This window comes from Stenella coeruleoalba, assembly GCF_951394435.1.
Source record: "Stenella coeruleoalba genome assembly, chromosome: 2".
Classification (NCBI taxonomy): domain Eukaryota; kingdom Metazoa; phylum Chordata; class Mammalia; order Artiodactyla; family Delphinidae; genus Stenella; species Stenella coeruleoalba.
In genome coordinates, this window is record NC_137147.1 from 166,249,522 (window position 1) to 166,270,622 (window position 21,101).

Genomic DNA, 21,101 nt, shown 5'->3' on the forward strand with positions numbered 1-21,101 from the left:
AAAAAGGTTGAGATATGATTTAATAACTCTAAGATGGGCATAAATGAAAAAAAACCCCACCCATCTGTATGGCTGACGGTTATGTAGAGAAAAGTATATTTTTCCCAAATTGCTGGTAAAAATGTTAACACCCTTTTAGGAAAACAGTCTCACAGTATCTTTTAATATTAAAAATTAATATACACTTTAACACTACCAATCCTGCGACACTACCCCAAAGAGATAAAAACATCAAATGTAAGAATATATACTCATGGACACATTTAGTAGTGAAAAAACTTAAAAAGTCAATGACCTTTAATAGAAGAATGATCAAATAAACAATTCTGCTAGTAAAAAGGATAAATTAATTAAAGTTGTTTCATTTTCAGGCTTGCAAGGATTTATCTAAGATGTTTCTGAATAAAAAGATGCAAAAAAGAGTAAAATGAAAAACCATACCACAAGAACCATTCTAAGTAATTATATAGTATTTTATATCTTTATATATAATTTTTTACCTTCATCATCAAAGGGTGATAAATTCATCACTTTTGTTTTATATTTACTTGGTGCAATGTGCCTGGTGTAGAAGTCTTCTTGATATGAGAATGCATTTTTGTTTTTAAATAAACTCATACCTAAAGTAAAGTTTAAAAACAAAAATTATATGAAGTCTGAATATTTACACACTACTCCTCAAAGTCCATGTATTAGTCTTTATGCATTTGTAATGTTTCCTTCCCACAGTTTGGCCACTCATCTATTACTGTTACTCCAGTTTCTATAAACTATTTCATCCTTTTTTCTTCCTTCTCTTTATTCTGTGTTCCTTGGGTAGCGTCTTTTTCCCCCCAACTTCACTGAGGTATACTTAGTATACAAAAATTGCGCATATTTATACATTTTGATGAATTTGAAAATACGCATACACCTGTGATGCCATCACGATAAGGTAATAAAAATATCCATCGCCTCTAAAAGACTACTCGTCTCCTTGCTTTTTTATGTGTATGTGGTAAGAACACTTAGCATGAAGCACTCCCTCTAACAATTTTTACATGCACAAGACTGTATTGTTAACTATAGACATAATGTTGTTCAGAAGGTCTCTAGAACTCACTCATGTAGTATAAATGAGACTTTACACCCATTTAACTACTACCCATTTCCCCCTACCCCCAGCCCCTGGAAACTACCATTTTATTCTCTGTTTCTGTGAGTTTGACTATTTTACATCTCATATAAGTGAAATTATGCATTATTTGTCCTTCTGTGACTGGTTTATTTCATTTAGCATTAATACCTTTCAGGTTCATCCTTGTTATTATGTATGGAAGGACATCTTTAAGACTGAATAATATTCTATGTCTATACTACATTTTCATTTTTCCTCAGATTTACTGAGACATAATTAACATAAAACATTGCATAAGTTTAAGGTGTACAATGTGATTATTTGATACATGAAAGGATTACCACAATAGAATTAGTTAAAACCTCCATCACCACACATAATTACCTTTTTAAATTTTGTAGTAAGAACACTGAAGATGTACTCTCCTAGCAACTTTTAACTATTGTCATCACACTGTATATTAGATCCCAGGACTTATTCTTCTTCTCCCTAGAAGTCTGTACCCTTTAACCAACATCTTCCCATATCCTCCACCCCACAGCCCCTGGTAACCACTATTCTACTCTCTGTTTCTGAGTTCAACTTTTTTAGATTCCACATATGAATGATATCATACAAATGCTTTCCGTCTCACTTATTTCACTTATATAATGACCTCAAGTTCCACACTGTCCCAAATGGCAGGATTTCCTTTTTTTATATAGCTGAATGACATTCAATCGATTATCTGTCTTTATCTCTTCATCTGTCTTCAGACACTTAGGTTGTTTCTAAGACTTGGCTATTGTGAATAATGCTGCAGGGAATATGGGAGTGCAGATATCTCTTCTTAAATAGTGACTTGACTTCTTCAGATATGTACTCAGAAGTGAAATTGCTGGATCATATGATAGATCTATTTTTATTTTTTGGAGGAACATCTATACTGTTTTCCATAGTGGCTGTATCAACTTAAAATCTCACCAACACTGCACAAAGGTTCCCTCTTCCCCACATCCTCACCAACTTTTATCTTTTTGATAATAGTAATTTTAACAGGTGTGAGATGATATCTCACTGTGGCTTTGATTTGCATTTTCTTGATTAGTTGAGCACCTTTTCATGTGTCCGTTAGCCATTCATATATCTTCTTTGGGAAAATGTCTATTCAGGCCCCTTCCCATTTATAGTCGCATTGTTTGTTTGTTCTAATATTGAGTTGTATAAGTCCTTATATACTTTGGATATTAACCCCTTATCAGATAGATGGTTTGCAAATCTTTTCTCCCATTCCTTAGGTTGCCTTGTGATTTTCGATGGTTCCTTTTGCTGTGTAAAAGATTTTTAATTTGATGTTGTCCAAGCTGTTGACTTTTGGTTTTGTTGCTTGTGCTTTTTAGTGCAATGTCTGAAATGTCATTGCCAAGACCAATGTCAAGGAGCTTTTTCACTATGTTTTACTGTACGAGTATTGAGGTTTTAGAGCTCACATTTAAATATTTAATCCATTTTGAGTGAAACATTGTAAACAATATAAGATACAGGTCCAATTTCATTCTTGCATATGGATATCCAATTTTCCAAAACCATTTATTAAAGAGACTATCTTTTCCCCATTTGTAAGATATTCTCTGTAGATGACATGATCATATTTTTTTCTTATTGAAGTTGATTTAATTTCTGCTGCACAGCAAAGTGATTCAGTTATACATATGTATATATTTTTTATATTCTTTTCCATTATGGTTTATCACAGGATATTGAATACACTTTCCCTGTGATTTACAGTAGGACCTTGTTGTTTATGCATTCTATATATAATAGTTTGCATCTGCTAATCCCAAATTCCCAATCCATCCCTCCCCAACCCCCTCCCCCTAGGCAACCACAAGTCTGTTCTCTATGTCTGTGAGTTTGTTTCTGTTTCATAGATAGGTTCATTTGTGCCATATTTTAGATTCCACATATAAGTGGTATCACATAGTATTTGTCTTTCTCTTTCTGACTTACTTCACTTAGCATGATAATCTCTAAGTCCATCCATGTTGCTGCAAATGGCGTTATTTCATTCTTTTTTATGGCTGAGTAGTATTGCATTTTATATATGTACCACATCTTCTTTATCCATTCATCTGTTGATGTACATTTAGTTTGTTTCCATGTCTTGGCTATTGTGAATAGTGCTGCTATGAACGTAGGGGTGCATGTATCTTTTTGAATTACAGTTTTGTCCAAATATATGCCCAGGAGTGGGATTGCTGGATCATATGCTAACTCTATTTTTAGTTTTCTTGAGGAACCTCCATACTGTTTTTCATAGTGGTGGCACCAATTCACATTCCCACCAATGGTGTAGGAGGGTTCCCTTTTCTCCACATCCTCTTCAGCATTTGTCATTTATGGACTTTTTAATGATGGCCATTCTGAATGATGTGAGGTGATACCTCATGGTAGTTTTGATTTGCATTACTCTAATAATTAGTGATGTTGAGCATCTTTTCATATGCCTGTTGGCCATCTTTATGTTTTCTTTGGAGAAATGTCTATTTAGGTCTTCTGCCCATTTTCTGATGGGGTTGCTTGTTTTTTTGATATTGAGATATATGAGCTGTTTGTATACTTTGGAAATTAAGCCCTTGTCAGTCGCATCATTTGGCAAGGCTCTTTTTTTACGGTCTTGACTCAAGCAATACGAGCCCCAGATTTCATGGCTGAATGGTGCCACTGGCTTTGCTCCGCTGAAGATCAGCTTTGCCTGCTGTACTCTCTGCTCAAGTGTTGCTTGGATACAAATCCTCCAAGTGTTCTGGCCAGGCTTTCTGGCCAGGAAGGGCCAGGAGCTACACTCAGGAGTGAGGCAAAATTGAGCTCCCCTGCCTGGGCAGAATGGGAGGGCCACCTGCAAGCAGGCCCCCCGGTCTTCCTGATCAGGCTTTCTGGTCAAGAGGGGCCAGGAGCTTTGTCCAACAGTTGGTGGGGGCTATTAATTAGCTCCCTGCCTGTGCCAAGCAGGGAAACTGACTTCAATCCCTCCAAGGCTCTTTGAAGTCTTGACTCAAGCTGACCTGCTCCCCAAGTTCCCTGGTTAAATGGTGCCACTGGACTTGCTCTATGGACAATCAGCTTTGCCTGCCATACTCTTCACTCAAGAAGTGCTCCATAGTTTCCAGGTGTTCTGACTCATCTGCCTGGTAAGGTGGGGCAAGGAGCTACTCAGCAGTATATCAAGCTAGGGCTCAGCTCCCCTGCTTGGAGGGGGTAGACAGGGCACCAGAGCTGTCAAGGCTCTTCATTTGAGGAACCAAACCATACAGACCTGCATCTCAGTGTGTCACCTGGTGAGACTGTGCCACCCTCCCTCTTGTTTCTCCAGGTGAGCAAAGCTGCTGGTCAGGACTACTACTTGGGTACTGCAGGTAAGAACTTGGTCTGCCAAGATCCCAGTGCTGGTTGTTGCAAGCCCCTCCCCCTTCTCTGTCACAATCAGATTCCCAGTAGTCAAGCCCAGCAGATTACCCCGAAATCCCTGTGGTAAGAAGTGAGGGCTCTCAAGAAGTGACCCACAATGCTGGTAGAGCTGGAAATCCACGCTGGGCTCTTCTTTCAAACTGGAGGAACTGAGGGCTGAGGGGAGACTTCTTGGTGTTGTGCTGCACCAGCCTGGGGGAAGGGAAATATGGTCAGTGTGTAGCCGCTCCTCTTATCCGTCTAATGTGGTGTGTCTTGGTCTCTGTTGTGCAGGGGGTGTGCTACAGCCTCACTCCCATGTTCTAGGATTTTTTCAGTGGTGTCTGGTCCATGAACAGTTTTTAGTAATTCTTCTTGTGAGGAGGAGTGACATCAGGAATGACCTATGTTACCATCTTGGTGCCATCACTCCTCACCTTTTATGTCATAATTTACCTTTCATTTATATTGTGTATCCACTACCGTAGCTGTAGTTGTTTTTAATGTTTTTGTCCTTTCACCTTTATGACAGAGTTAACACGCCACCGCGTTACAGCACCAGAGTGTTTGAAATTTGACCATATACTTGCTTTACTATGGTGCTGTATATTTTCATATCATCAATTAGTGTGCTTTCATCTCAGCTTGAAAACCTCCTTTCAATATTTCTTATAAAGCAGTTCTAACGGTGATGAATTCACCCAGCTCTCCTTTGTTTGTGAGCCTTATCTCACCTTCATTTCCACAGGAAAGCTTTGTCTGGTAAAGTATTCTTTTTAGGCAGTTTTTTTTTTCTTTCAACACTTTGAATATATCATCCTACTCTCTCCTGGCCTGCAGTGTTTTTGCAGAAAAAGCTTCTAATAGCTTGATAAGGATTCACTTGTATGAGAGAAATATTTTCCTCTTGCTACTTTAAAAATTCTATCTTTGGTTTTGATTTTAGACAGTTTTATTATAATATTTCATGGCAGATATTGTTGTGAATTGAAATTTGGGGGTGATTTATTAGCTTCATGACCTTGGACATTCAAATCCCTCCCTAGATTTGGGAAGTTCTCAGCCATTACTTCTTTAGATAAGTGTTCTGCTGCCTTCTCCTTATCTTCTCCTTCTGGGACTCCAATCATTTATATATTATTTAGCTTACTGTCTTATAGTTCACGGTTTTACTTCATTCTTTAAAAAATTTTTTTCTTTACTCTTCTTTGTATAATTCCAAAGGTACTGCCTTCTGCTTCACACATTCTCTCTTCTGCTTGATCCATTATGATGTTAATATTCTCTATTGCAGGGCTTCCCTGGTGGCACAGTGGTTGAGAGTCCGCCTGCCGATGCAGGGCACATGGGTTCGTGCCCCGGTCCGGGAAGATCCCACATGCCATGGAGCGGCTGGGCCTGTGAGCCATGGCCGCTGAGCCTGCGCGTCCAGAGCCTGTGCTCCACAACAGGAGAGGCCATAACAGCGAGAGGCCCGTGTACCGCAAAAAAAAAAAAAAAATTCTCTATTGCATTTTAAATTTCATTCACTGTATTCTTCAGCCCCAGAATTTGATTCGATTTTAATGATTTCTACTCTCTGCTAAACTTCTCATTTTATTTATGCATTGTTTTCCTGCTTTTGTTGACCTGTCTTTCTGTGTTTTCCTGTAGCTCCCTAAGCTTCCCTAAAACAGCTATTTTGAATTCTTTATCAGTTAGATTGCAAACCTCCTTTTCTCTTGGGTTATTGGAAAATTATTGTATCTCATTCATGGCATCATCATGTTTCCTTGATTTTTCATGTTCCTTGATGTTTGTACTGCTGTCATTGAATTTGAAGAAGCAGTCACCTCCTCCTTGCTTTACTGATGGCTTTTCAGAAATAAATCCTTTCTATCAGCCCTGCTGAGGATTCTGAGGCTTTCTTAGACCTTTCCTATGATTACATCTACTCTACACTTCTTGCTATCTTTTGTGGCAGAATTCGTAAGCTTGTATGCCTTCTTCCTATCCTGTAATGCCAGACTGGTTGCTGCCAGCTTCCATTTTGCCTTCCCTCTGGCAGTGTTGTATGTTCCATTTTGTGGTTTCTCCAAGGCCTTCAGATTTGGGCTTGCTTTCTGTGGGTGCTCACTAGCTGTCTGTGAAAGCTCATTTTTGCTGCCTTCAGGAACACACACAGGGAGCCAATCACAGGGTGAGGGTTTGTGGGTGAGGTGCATGGAGTGTTGAAAATGTGTATGGGCCAGTTTTAGGGGGTTCACAGGTGAGGTGTTCTCAGCAGCTGATGTGTGTGGGACTCCCAATGGAGTCCTTGACATGGTTAGCAGTAACCACATCTCTTTCATATATTCTATTCTGAGCCCTGGCTGCTGTTCTCTCAGCCACTCACCACTCCTAGTCATGCAGCTCATGACACAGTTCTCTGGATGGGACAAGAGAGAAATGGGTCTCTTGACAGTGTCCTGTACAGCTAGAGAAGCTGGGCAGTCACTCATGTTCTCACTTTGCCCCATGGGATAAATCATGGGAGGAGAAGGGCTCTTTTGGCACCGAGGTTTGCTGTCCTGGGGGAGGAGTGATGCAGGTAAACTGTTCTTACCCTCTTCAATGCCTCCAACCTTGGATTTTTTTTTTTATTCCAACAGTGTGCTGAAACTTTTCTGCTTTAACTCCTGGACTTCCACAAATGCTCTCTTGTCTGTGGGTGACTGTCAAGTTGATTTTCTTTGGGTGGAAGATGGTAGAAAACTCCTGTTCTATCTTGTTGATGTCACCACTGTAAAATTCCTTTTCTCTTGCCAAATATTCCAGAGGGAATTTCACTCATTGTCTTTAGTTCCCTGATTTGTCCAATTCTTTCAAAGTCATTTAGAGAGCTTTTTTCCTTCTGGTTGAGAAAGATTCTTTCGTAAAGAAAGGTTCTTCTTTCATAGCATTTTGATGGAGTAACATTTTTAGTATTTGCAAATGCACATGTACAAGAGCTCTTCCTACTCTTCGTGGGTAAATTAATTAGCAGCAAAACCCTCACTTTTTTTTTTTTTTAAACGGATACGGAGGGTGGCACACATGGCTTTTCTCTGATGGACAGTTTCCATTCTTAGCATCTTCCTTAATTTCAACCTGTATCCCAACCCTGTCTTACTTTGAAGCAGAATATTCACTTCTTTATTTGATCTGTACACTATATTTAGAAGGATGCATTTATAAGAATAGTTTTGGAGATCAGAGCTCTATGCATGAAACACTGGCTTCCCCTCACCCCATTCAATCAATGTTCATAAGATTTATTTTTCATATATCCTACTTATTATAAAAGTAATATGTGCTATTGTAGAACACTCCCATTTAAACAAAGATTATAAACCTCATCTTATTTTATCAGTGGCTAGAGATTAAACTGAAGCCACAGCCTGAGAGGCTGTTACTGAGAAAATAAAATATTGTTGACACAATTTACTCCAGAATCCATGACTCTAAGCTAGCCATTCATATTTGTCAAATAAGAGTAAACTCTGGGGAGGATATTCAAATTACTAAAAATAAAAGCCTTAAGGCATGTTAGGGTAATGGGGTCATACTGTCATGTTTATGTTTATTCTTCATTTTATTTTCATGAAAGCATCAAGCCTAGATTGTTTGTATGAAAATATTTTGGTACAGCTTGGTATTCCAATTTAAATGTAATTTTGAATGCAGTAGTATAAGACACTAGCTATCCCAAATGACCTCTCTAATTCCAAGAACTAAAACACTAGATTAAAAAATGTACTTTAAAAAGTATTGCTGAGATGGCATAAAAATATACTCTAGAGACCAAAAAGGAAGTAAAAGCAGTTAACTTGGGAATTTCTACTAAAAAGGAGTGTGTATGTGTGTGTGCGTGCACACACATTTATTATAAATTTGACTGACCTGCAGTAATGTGGGTAGTGGGGAGGAAGACAAGGTGGGAAATTCCATAATGAAGAATAGTAAGAAATAAAGAGGGCACAATAAAATATTTTGGAATATATTTGTATAGAGCATCATTATATATTCTTTATGACTGCATGTGATAAAAGCTGAGAAGGGAGAGATTGGGATTGTAACATCATAGATAAGGAACCATTAGAATGTTGTGTATTTTATGTTAGTGTTACATATTTTCTGGGTGTTTAAAATATTTCATAAAGAGTAAAATTTTAAAAGCATACTACAAAAAGTATTCTAAGTAGTCAGATATTTATTTTATATTGGTATATCTCTTATTTTGATTGTCAAAGGGTGAAAAATTGATCACGTTTGTTGAGAATTTACTTGGTGCACCGTGCCGGTAAAAAAACTCTGTTTGATGTTGTGTGGACATATCTTTGTTTTTAAATAAATTCTCACATAAAGTAAAATTAAAAAAAAAATCACATAGACACCATTACTATTTGCACTCTACTTCCCAAACTCCATGTATTAGCCTTTGTTTCTGCAGTTTGTCTTCCCACATTTGAGTGGTTACTTTTCTATCACTCCAATTTCTATAAACTAATTCTTCATTTTCTCTTCCTTTTCTTTGTTCTGTGTTCTTAGGTACCATCTTACTTAATTTTGACCTTTAATCTAACCACATTTTATCTTATTTCTATATTTGATCTGTACTCTCCTTTTAATACCTTTTCTCTTAGGAATTTATATTTCTAATATAAAATTTTCTTTAGAGCATTTAATTATAAACTCACCATTAATAAGTATAAATTAATTAACTTAGTTTTGTTGATAAAAGGCATGACATTTTAAACTGAATGGATGTAAATGAAAGCACTTTACTGCTGTGTCTAAGGCTGTTATTCAAAACTGACAAGGATTCCTATTAATAAGCAACACTGAAGCAAAAATTAACTGAAAGAACCTAACCAAAAATACTCTGAAAATTAAAGACATGGAAAAATGGCTTATCGTAATACACCAAATTTAACTGCTTGGTTCCAACAATTTCATTTTTACACCACCCAGCTTTTCCCCAGTTAAAAGCTGTTGGAGCAAGTAATATTTATTTGATTCATTTACAACACTACTTTTTTTACAGGAATAAAAGCGAGAATATAATAAAATAAAGCATTCAAAAGCAAAGTTTCAGAAATCTTGCCTTAAATTTCAGTGAAAACATGTATTTTGGTGCTTATATCTAAGGATTCAGTTACTTTCCAATGCTAGCTTTCAGCATCAATTCTGTAAAAAGTTCATAATGACAGTATTTCTTGCAACAAAGAGAAATATATCGAACCCTGTTACTCCAGGACTAAAGCAGTAATCTGTGAATAATGAAACTCAGCTAGAGAACTCCACTCTAGTAGAGATATAAATTTACATACCAACTTAATTATGTAGAGGAAATTGGTAATCAGTGAAATAACTGTTATGTTCCTCTTCTTATACCACTCATCAACTAGCTTTTTTGCTTTTTCAATTTCAAAGCAATATTCCTTTCTAAGCCAGCAAGAAAGTGAGTAGAATCACAGTTATAAATACTTAAACCAAGCATATTCTAAGGTCATTAGAGCATTGGATCATATGGATTACTTTCCAAATGGATGAGATTACAACTGAAAAATATCCAGCTAAATTTCCATTGACAGTAAATACTAGAGTTTAATCATAAGAGGAAATTCATGAAGATTATTGCCCATTAATACTAACATACAGTTACTGTTATCATTAATGATTCATAGTTAATTAAATCCCAGAGAAGACATAAACCATAAATATTAGACTTGGAAAATTCTTGTTCTTACCAAGGTGACTCTGATGATGTGTCTTGATTTCACCAACTGCTTTTTCTCTTCCAACAGTATCTCTCATGCGTTCTATATCAGCCTCTATGGATAGAAAACAAATTTCAAAACACATTATAAGGTAACCATTAACACACATGTATGTGTGTCTTTGTGTCTGTGTGTAGTACTAACTTAATTAGTACTTGTATTATCGAAGAGACATAATATAATGTCTGCATTGCACAATCATAAAACATTAGAATTTGAAGGGCTCTTAGCAATCATATAAGCCTCATGATATTGAAGCTTAGAGATGTTTTGTGATTTGATTGAGAACACACACCAAGATAATGCAAAACTGAGTACAAGCTGATGCCCCATAATTCCTTAACCAGTGCTTTTCATACACAATGCACTGTCCCATACAAACTTCAATCATCTTGGGGAGTTTGTGTAAATGATATAACTGCCCAGTTTACACTAAGAGGACACTCATACTGTTAAGGATATACCTATGAGTGGAACGTGGCATTTTTTCCCCACTGGTCAAGAGACAAACCATGGTCCCACATTACGGAAAGTTACTACCAGGTAGAAATTCTTTGACTCTCTCAAGAATGTTTAATGCCATTTTTAAGGCTATGTAAATCAAGCAGACATCAAAGATGTAGAAGAGTAACAAGATATTCTGTAGTCTAAGAAAAACTGCCTATCAGGTCCTCTTACTATGTACACCTTGTAACTGGGGAGGGGGAAATGGGTAAATCTGAGGCAGTACCAGCATTGGGACTGCATCCCATCCCATCTGAGTTTTTATGTGATTTGGACATTTGGCGGGATTTAGAAAGTACTAACTAGGTCAAAGGAGAGAAATAACATTCATGTATTTTGTTTTAATACATGAAAGTTTAAAGAAAAATTCATATTGAAAGAGGGGTTAAGTAGGATTGCTGACTTGGGTCAAATTATGTGTCCAGTGTTTTATGAATGAAAGCTAGTTACAGAAGAGCATGCACCAGAGGTTGGAAACCTATCCTGAACCTGACACCATAAGGTGGATCTAACTTTGTTGTAATGGCTGAGACCAGAAGTAAGTGTTAAAGAGCCAATTGAGTAGATATAATTGAGGCTCTCTGGTTTTTCTCCAACTGGTATAGGTTAAGAATGACAGGCCCAGTTGAAAGAAGCATGTAAAGATGCTTATATAAGCAAGGAAGCATTAAGAAGAGCATTTGATAGCAGATAGCAGATAGAATTAAGGACGAGGGAAAAGGGAGTATGTGCTAGAGAAACCTGAAATCTAGTAAGAATCACAATTTCCCTCCTCACAATACCCTCCCGCTGCTTAAATTATTTTTTAAGCCTACTCTTCCTGAAGTTCCTAGTATATGATCCACACTTTACTGTTTCTTTGCATGTCTCATATTTTTGGGGGGTTTATACTGGGCGTTCTAGACAATATCTTGTAAGAAATCTAGATACTGAGTTCCTCTCCCCTTTGGAGGCTTGCTGTTGCTGTTTGCCTGATTATTTATTTAGTGACTTGGCTGGAATATATTCTATTGTAGAGAAGTCTCCTTCTCTGCAGTGTGAATCTTCTAATGTTGCTCCTCTGGGGGCACAGACTTGGGCATGCAAACAGTCACCTTTGGATGACACTTGTTTTTCCTGCTGACTGTCTCTTTCCCTTGTTTTTCTGTTAAGCTCTCTGCCTCCTTTAATATCACACCAAAGATCAAGAAGCAGTGTGTCAAACACTATAACACCAAGACAAGTGGCAGTAGTGTAAACTACGGACTACATAACAAAATTAAACATCTCTACTTCACCTGAGATACTGAAAATGTGCCTGGTATTTCAATTATATAGAGGGAATTAGTAAGCAATGAAATCTCTCTTTTAATCCCATTCATAAGCTAGCCTTTCTGCTTTTGCAACTAGCCTGAAAAAGAAAGTGAGTAGCACTTAAAATGCTTCCATCAAGCTTATTCCAAGCTCACTATACCACTGAAATTTTGAGGATCACTTTTTAAATGAAGGAGTTCTAAAATTCACAATATGTAAAATCATTGATAATAACTGTTGGAGTTCCACTAATTATAGGAGGGAATTTATGAAGACATTGCATCATGTAATAACAGCTTATAGGTACTGTAATCAGATTCAAACTTAAATAAACTTAAATAAACTCTAGATAAGATAAATAAGCCAGAACAGACTTGAAATATTGTTCTTACCAGGATAACTCTTGGATTGTGTCTTGATTTCACCCTTTATTATACCTTTTCCAACAGCATTTGGGAAGCGCTCTGTATCAGTGTCTATAGAAATAAACAGTTTCAAAACACTTTTGTAAGGTAAATATTAACATGTAGTTGTGTTTGTTTTGTAATACTCCTTTAATTAGCATTATTTTATTATAGAAGAATTATAATGAAATGTCTTACTTTCAGAATAAGTACATGTTAGAATTGGAAGAGCCATTGGCAACCATATAAGCCTCATTATATTGTAGCTTAGAAATGGTTAGTGATTTGACCAAGACCACATAGTCAGGTAGCGATAAAACTGATCCATAAACTGATGCCACATTAATTCCTTAACTAGAACTTTTTCCATAAAATACGAAGTTTCTTGCAAATTTAAGTCATCCTATAGAGTTTATCTTAATAAATATAACTGTCTTGTGTACATTAAAAGCACATTCATATCATAAGGATATATCTGGTGAGGCCGGACATGACATTTTTTTCCCAGACCAAATTGCAAACAATGGGCATCACAGTCACAGAATGTTACTGTGAGGCAGAAATTCTTTGACTTGTCCAGGAATATTTTAATTCCCTTTTTAAAGGCCACGTAACTATATGTCAGTAGACATCAGTGATGGAGAAAAACAACAAGTAATTTGTAGACTGGGATAAAGTATCCTCTCAGGTTCTCTTAGCATGTAGACCTTCTATGTGGGGAGGAAGAAATGGGTAATTTGCAGGAATGTGAGCATTGGTATTGCACTCACTCCTTCCATTTGAGTCTTTATGTGATTTTCACTTTGTTGCTGGATTCAGAAATGATGATATAGGTCCAATGATAGAAAAAAAATTGAAATTTATTTTAAAAAATTTTATTTTGCAAAAGGAATACTTAGAATTGGTGACTCTGGGTCACCTGTTGTGTAAAATTTTGTGTGGGCAAAAATTGGTTCTAACACAGCATGTAAATGAAGTTGGAACCTGTCATATCCAGAATTTATAGACTGGAAGTCTTGCTTCGGAGAAATTGCTGAGCTCATGAATATTTCAAACACTCTCTATCACTGAGGCAGCACAAATTTATCACCACTGCAATCTAAACAAAGGTGAAGACCACATGGGGCATCACTACTAAAATCAAAGACACGTTGGATTGGGCAGAACAAGTTTTTAGTAATTAAGTTACAGCATTTGTGAAAGTAATGTCTGCTATAGCAACACATAACTGGAGAACATCAGCAGACAAACTTTAGCCCTCTGGTCTTTCTCCAACAGATATAATTAGAAGAACTGATTCATTTGATCTGAGAAAGCAAAGGAGCCTTAGGTGAGCAGGGAGGCAGTAAGAACAGCCCTTGAGGGCAGACTGAATTAAAAACTAGGAGCATAATAAATGATATGGGGTGGAGAAACCTAATCTATTAAGAGCCACAATTTTGCTCCTTCACAACATCCTCCCACTGCTTTTAAGTATTTAAAAAAAATCCTATCCTGCTTGGAGTTCACTAAACTATTTTTTAAAAAAACATTTAACATACTATACTATATGCCCATTTAAAATGTGTAATCAATGGTTATTAATATAGTCACAGAATGTGTAACAATCACCATAGTCAATTTTAGAATCAACTTCAGATTCATACTAATTAAATTCCAGGTAAATGCAGAAACATGACTGACACATAGTTTTATTCTCTTATCTCCATTTTTGTGCTACTGAATTACATGTTACACATATAAAATTAAAGACATTGTTAAAATTGTTCTTATAATTTCTTTATGAACCTTTATAACTTTTAAAGAAGATGAGAGACAAAAAATTAGAGCAAGTTTGGTATATATTTACACTGTTTGTTATATCAGCATTCTTATTTACAATCTTTGGTTCTTTTCATTGGTTCCTATGGACTCAGGTTACCATCTGGTGTCATTTTCTTACTCAAATTCATCCTTGTTCACACCATCTTCTTTGCACAGCTCTTGTGAAATATATTATATATGTCTATATGTTAGAGGCCCAACAATACATTTTATACCTATTGTGTTATACAATTGCCTTTTAAATCAGTTAAGAGAAGAAAAGAGACAAATATGCATTTATATGGTCTTTTGCAATACTAGAATTATTCTAAGCCATGTTTTTTGTTTATGTTTTGTTTCTTTTTTGTGTATTCAAATTACTGTGTGAGATCATTCACTTTCAGTGGGAAAAACTTCCTTTAGCATTTCTTGTAAAGTGCGTCTGCTAGCAGTAGATTCTCTGGAATTTTTTACTTGGGAATTTCACCATTTTTGAAAGATGGTTTGCCTGATATAAGTTTCTTGGTTGACAGATTTTTCTTTCATCATTTCAATATTCCATTCCACTGCCTCTGGTCTCCATAGCTTCTGTTGCTAAATGAAGGTTACTGGGATTCTGTTTTACACCATCAGTTGGTTTTCTCTTGTTTCTTTCAAGATTTTATCTTTGTCCTTGTCTCTCAACATTTTTACTATGATGGGTCTGGTTGTAGATTCTTTTGTGCTTATTCTATTTAAATTCACTGAGGTTGAATGTGTAGATTAATAATTTTCATTGAATAGTTTTCACAATTTTCAGCCATCTTTTCAAATATTTTTACTGCTCCTTTCTCTCTCTGTTCTCCTAGTATTCCCATACCTTTAGTTTGCTGTTTCTTCCTTCAGACTAATCCAATCTCTTGAACCCCTTAGGCAATATTTTCATTTCATTACTGTACATTTCAACTGCAGAATTTGCTTTGGGTTCTTTTACATTAATTTTTATTTTTAGTTGATAATGTGTATTTGACAAAATATTTTCATGGTATCTTCTTTTTGTAAAAGTTTTTTTTTTTTTTTGATGTGGACCATTTTTAAAGTCTTTACTGAATTTGTTACAATATTGCTTCTGTTTTATGTTTTGGTTTTTTGGCTGCAAGGCATGTGGGATCTTAGCTCCCCAACCAGGGATCGAACCCGCACCCCCTGCACTGGAAGGCGAAGTCTTAACCACTGGACCACCAGTGAAGACCCTTATTGTGTATCTGTTTTCCTTTAATTCTTTGAGCACATTTATAATAACTACTAGGTAGTCATTGTCTGCTAAGTCCAACATCTAGGATTCTCGCAAGCATATTTTGTTTCCTACTTTTTCCTGTGCTTGGGTCACAATTTACTATTTCCTTACATGTCTTAATTTTTTTTTTTTACTAATAACTGGACATTTAAGATAATATATCATAGCATCTTTGGACTCTGATCTCTGTTTCCCTTTCTGAGGCTTGTTGTTTAGTGTGCTTTCTTGCTTGTTTGTGTACAGTGATTTCTCAGAGTTATCTTACTAACATATCTTTCCCCTGAGGTGTGAAGCCTTGCACATTGCTCCCAGAGGACATATCCTTGGGCATGCACACAGCTAGCTGCCTCTTGATGTTTGTGGTTTTAACAGGGCTCTGTTTGAATGTCTATTTCCCTTTTTTCTCTATTTAGGTGTCTTCTTTCAACATCACAGAAAACAGCATAGAGAAATGTGTCTAGCACTGTTACTTCAGGTCTAATAAAGAGGGAATTGATAACCATCTGTTATATTCATCTATCACATTCCTTAACTAACCTTTCTACATTTGCAAATTCAGAACTGTCTATCTAAGCTGAAAATAGAAAGTGAATAGAATGTAATTGGGCATATTTATTTGTACCAAGCATATTCTAAGTTTATTAAAGGACTGGTTTTTATGGATTAGCTCTTAAACAAATGAGCTCTAAGACTAACAATATGTAGCTAGTTTTACATTGATATTCAATACAAAAATTCAACTAATTAAAGGAAGGAGTTCTTGAAAACTTTTGCCCATGTAATAATAAACCATAGATACTGATGTTATTCATGATTCTTAATTAAACTCCAGAGAACATAAGGAAACCTGAAATCTTAGATTTGTAAAATTCTTGTCCTTACCAGGGAGATCCATTGATTGTATCTTGAATTGTCCCTTTATTACACCTCTTCTAGTTTTATCTGTCAAGCCTTTTACATTAGTCCCTGTAGAAACAACAAATTTCAAAACACTTTGCATGGTAACCATTTACATACAAACGTGTGTGTGTCTGCATGTGTGTGTGTGTGTCTGTGTGTGTGTAGCACTAACTTAATTAGCATTTATTACAGAAGATGAGTTTTGTTGAAATGTCTGGTTTGGAGAATCACAAAGCCTTAAATTAGAACAGATAAAGCAATTACATAAGTCACATTATATTGAAGTTTAGAGGTTCTTTAACCAGTACTTTTCTATAATTCCTTAACCAGTACTTAATTCCTTAACCAGTGCTTTTCAATATAATGCTATCTCTTACATAAGTGGAAATCATCCCAGAGAATTTATGATGGCAATATAATTTCCAGATTTATATTAAAAGAACACTTATTCTGCAAGGATGTACCCAATGAGGCAGAACTTAACATTTTTTTTTTTTCCCAACAAGACAAGATGTAAACCATAGTCTTCTTAGTCACAGTAACTTACCATGAGCCAGAAATTCTCTGACTTACTGGACATTTTAATTCCCTTTTAGGCTATGTAACTGTAAACCATGTAGGTATCACTGATTTAAAGAGTAACGCGATATTCACTGAATTGAGAAAAAGTGTCTCTGAGATTCCTCGAGCATGTACACTTTATGTCTTGCAAGGAGGAAATGGTGAAATTTGTACCACAAGCAGGACTCTGATTGGATCCATTTCCATTTGAGCTTTTATGTGATCTAAATTTTTGCTATAATTAACAATGATTAACTATGTTCGATGACATGAAAAATACATGAAAATTATTATAAAGGTATTCACACTGAGAAAGGGATAACTAGGACTGGGGACCCAAAGGGTACATCCTTGGGCATGCACACAGTTGCCTTTTGATGTTAGTGGTTTTAACAGGGCTCTGTTTGAATGCCTGTTTCCCTGGGTTAAAAGTTTAGTGAATGCACTACCAAACGTAAGGTAGATAGCTAGTGGGAAGCAGCCGCATAGCACAGGGAGAACAGATAGGTGCTTTGTGACTGCCTGGAGGGGTGGGATAGGGAGGGTGGGAGGGAGGGAGACGCAAGAGGGAAGAGATATGGGAACATATGTGTATATATAACTGATTCATTTTGTTGTAAAGCAGAAACTAACACACCATTGTAAAGCAATTATACTCCAATAAAGATGTTAAAAATAAATAAATAAAAGAGCAAGAACCCCCCCCCCCCCAAAAAGTTTAGTGAATGAAGTTGGTTCTAGTAGAGCATGTAAATGGAGTTGGAAACCTGTCATGATCCTGACATTGTCTAGTAGAAGACTGCTTTGAAAAAAGGGCTGAGCCCATGAATAAATGTAAAAGGTCACACTATGATTTTGGCAGCCCAAATGTACCATATTGCATTCTTCAGAGAGAGGATACCACCTGGGGCATCATTAACAAAGTAAACAAAGATGCATCAGATTAGGCAGGCAAGTTTTCAATAAATAACATTTTGTGAAAGTAATAAAATCTATAGCCACACAAAATTAGGGAATATTAGCACATATATTTTAGCCACTCTGGTCTTTCTTCAACAGATATAACTAAGGTGAATGGAATCATTTGAATCAAGAAAGCAGGGGATCCTCAGATAAGCAGGGAGGTAATCAGAACAGCATTTGAGGGATGACTGGGTTAAGCACTAGGAATTAAAGGTATGCACTAGAGAAATCTTTAATCGAGTAAGAGTCACAATTTCCCTCCTTCACGGTAACCTCCCATTGCTTTAAATCTTTTAAAATCTCTTAATTTTTGTAGTTCACTAAGCTATTTTTAAAATATATAACATACCATAATATTCGTCCACTTAAAGTGTGTCCAAATCAATGGTTTCATTAAAAATTATATTCAGAGTTGTGTAACCATAACCACAATCAATTTTAGAGTCTACTTCAGATTTATATTATTAAATTCCAATTATATATAGAAATATTACTCCTATATAGCTCTGTTATCTCTTCCCCATTTTTGTGCTATTGTTATACATATTATACCTTTAAATATAAAAGAGTTTGTAATAATTATTTCTTTATATAACTCTGTGCCCTTGAAAAAAGCTGACAGAAGAAAGAAGAGCAAGTATATATTTACAGTGTTTGTTATATTAACCTTCTTGTTTACAATTTCTGGTTCTCTTCATTTGTTCCTGTGGATTCAAGTTAACATCTGCTATCATTTTTTACTCAAATATATCACCATTCTCATACATCTCCTTTGCACAGGTACTACAGAATATATCACTTTTCCATATTTTTATAGGCCCGACAATACAATGATATACATATTGTTCTATACAATCACATTTTAAATCAATTAAGAGAAGAAAGGACACAAAATATGCATTCATATTGTCTTTTGAAGTACAGAATTCCTTTTATAAACTTTAATCTATTTACTTCTATTTTTTACATGAACTTGTTCATGCAGTAGCCATAAAGTACATTGGGAACATACATTTTGTTTCACAAAGAAGGAGAAAAAACTGAAAAAATATCGTTGCTTATGGAAAGCTGCAAAAGGGAAGGAGAAAGCATGATGGAACAACAGAGAATACAACCCAAGAGTCTTGCTCTTCAGACTATAGTTTAGGTTACTGTGTAAAAACAGTTTATACCTTGGCCATTAGGGCTGCTCTAATTACTTGGGGGTCTAGAACTTCAGAGCACTGTTTTTGTTTCAGGTTTGTTTTCTGTTTCCCAAGTGAAACACCTTATTGTTTCTTATGATTATTAAAGTAATACATGGTTAACTTTTAAAATTCCACATATGAGTGAAATCATGTGGTACGTATTTGTCTTCCTCTGTCTGACTTATTTCACTTAGCGTAACACCATCAAGGGTATTACGGGTTCCTCCATGTTGTTGCATACGCAAGATTTCATCTTTTATGGAGAGTAGTATTCCATTGTATATACACATACCACATCTTTTTTACATTCTCACCAACAGTGTGTTACGGTTCCCTTTTCTCCACATCCTCTCCAACACTTTTTGTCTTTCTGATAATGGCTATTCTGACAAATGTTAGGTAGCATCTCTTCATAGTTTTGATTTGCGTTTCCTTAATAGTAATAGTGAACATCTTTTCTTGTGCCTGTTGGCCATCTGCATGTCTTCTTGGAAAAATTTCTGTTCAGCTCCTCTGCTCATTTTAATGGCATTGTTAGCTTTTTTGTTTTTGAATTGTATGAGTTCTTTATATATTTTGGATATTTATCCCTTGTCAGATATATCATTTGCAAATATATCTCTCATTTGTTAGGTTGTCTTTTCATTTTATTTATAGTTTCCTTGCTGTGCAGAAGCTTTTCAGTTTGATGCAACCCCATTTTTTCATTTTTGCTTTTGTTTCCCTTGCTTGAAGAGACACAAACAGATAGTGCTAAGACTGATGTCAAAGAGCATACTGCCCATGTTTTCTTCTAGAGATTATGGTTTCAGGTTTTACATTCAAGTCTTTAATTCATCTTGAGTTAATTTTTCTGTATGGTGTGAGATAGTAGTCTAGTTTCACTTTTTTTGCCATGTGGCTGTCCAGTATTCACAATATCATTTATTGAAGAGACTATCATTTCTCCATTGTAGGTTCTTTATTCCTTTGTCCTAAATTAATTGTCTATATATGCACAGGTTTATTTCTGGGCTCTCAGTTCTGCCTCATTGATCTTTATATCTGTTTTTCTGCCAACACCAGGCTGCTTTATATTACTATGGCTTTCTAATATAGTTTGAAACCAGGGAGTGTGATACTTCCAGCTTTGTTATTTTTTCTCAGGATTGCTTTGGCTATTTTGGAGGAGTCTTTTGTGGTTCCATAGAAATTTTAGAATTTTCTGCTCTGTGTCTGTGAAAAATGTCCTTGGGATTTTGATAGGGATTGCACTGAATCTGTGGATTGCTTTAAGTAATATGGACAGTTATTACAATGTTAATTCTTCTAATTCATGAGGATGGAATATCTTTCCATTGTTGGTGTCTTCTTCAATTTCACAATGTCTTATAGTTTTCAGTATAAGTCTTTTCACCTTCTTGGTTAAACTGATTCCTAGGCTTTTTCTGCCTTTTGTTGAGACTGTAAATGGGATTGTTTTTGTTAATATGTTTTTCTGCTAGCCCACTGTCAGCATATAGAAATGGAACAAATTTTTGTATACTGATTTTGTATCCTTTACTGTATTTGTTTATTATTTCCAATAGTTTTTTGGTGGAGTCTTTAGGGCTTTGTATATACAAAACCATGTCATGTGCAAATAGAGACAGTTCTACTTCTTCCTTTCCAATCTGGATGACTTTTATTTTTCTTGCCTAATTGCTCTGGCCAGCACTTCCAACTCTATGTTGAATAAGAGGGGTGAGAGTGGCATCTTTGAATTGTTCTTGACCTTAGAGGCATAGCTCTCAATTTTTCACCACTGCGTATGACATTAGCTGTGGGTTTATCCTACATTATGTTGAGGTATGGCCATTCTATACTCACTTAATTGAGAAGTTTTATAATAAATGGATGTTGAATTTT

The 21,101-nt window shown here is 35.8% G+C and overlaps 1 protein-coding gene across 26 annotated transcripts in view; it reads right to left on the minus strand.

The window, feature by feature from the left end:
* CCDC7 (coiled-coil domain containing 7) overlaps positions 1–21,101 on the minus strand; it is a 290,894-nt gene that overhangs the window by 29,140 nt on the left and 240,653 nt on the right. For 20 of the 26 annotated variants that reach the window (XM_079912713.1, XM_079912709.1, XM_079912704.1 and 17 more), the window contains 4 exons: positions 16,486–16,569; positions 12,513–12,596; positions 10,294–10,377; positions 501–620 (listed from right to left, as the gene is read on the minus strand). The exons of 2 other annotated variants lie outside the window; for them this stretch is intronic. In XM_079912713.1, the coding sequence (XP_079768839.1) occupies positions 501–620; positions 10,294–10,377; positions 12,513–12,596; positions 16,486–16,569 (372 nt within the window). The remainder of the gene's footprint in view (positions 1–500; positions 621–10,293; positions 10,378–12,512; positions 12,597–16,485; positions 16,570–21,101) is intronic. 4 more of the 26 variants (XM_079912707.1, XM_079912705.1, XM_079912703.1 and 1 more) reach the window with 3 other exon arrangements.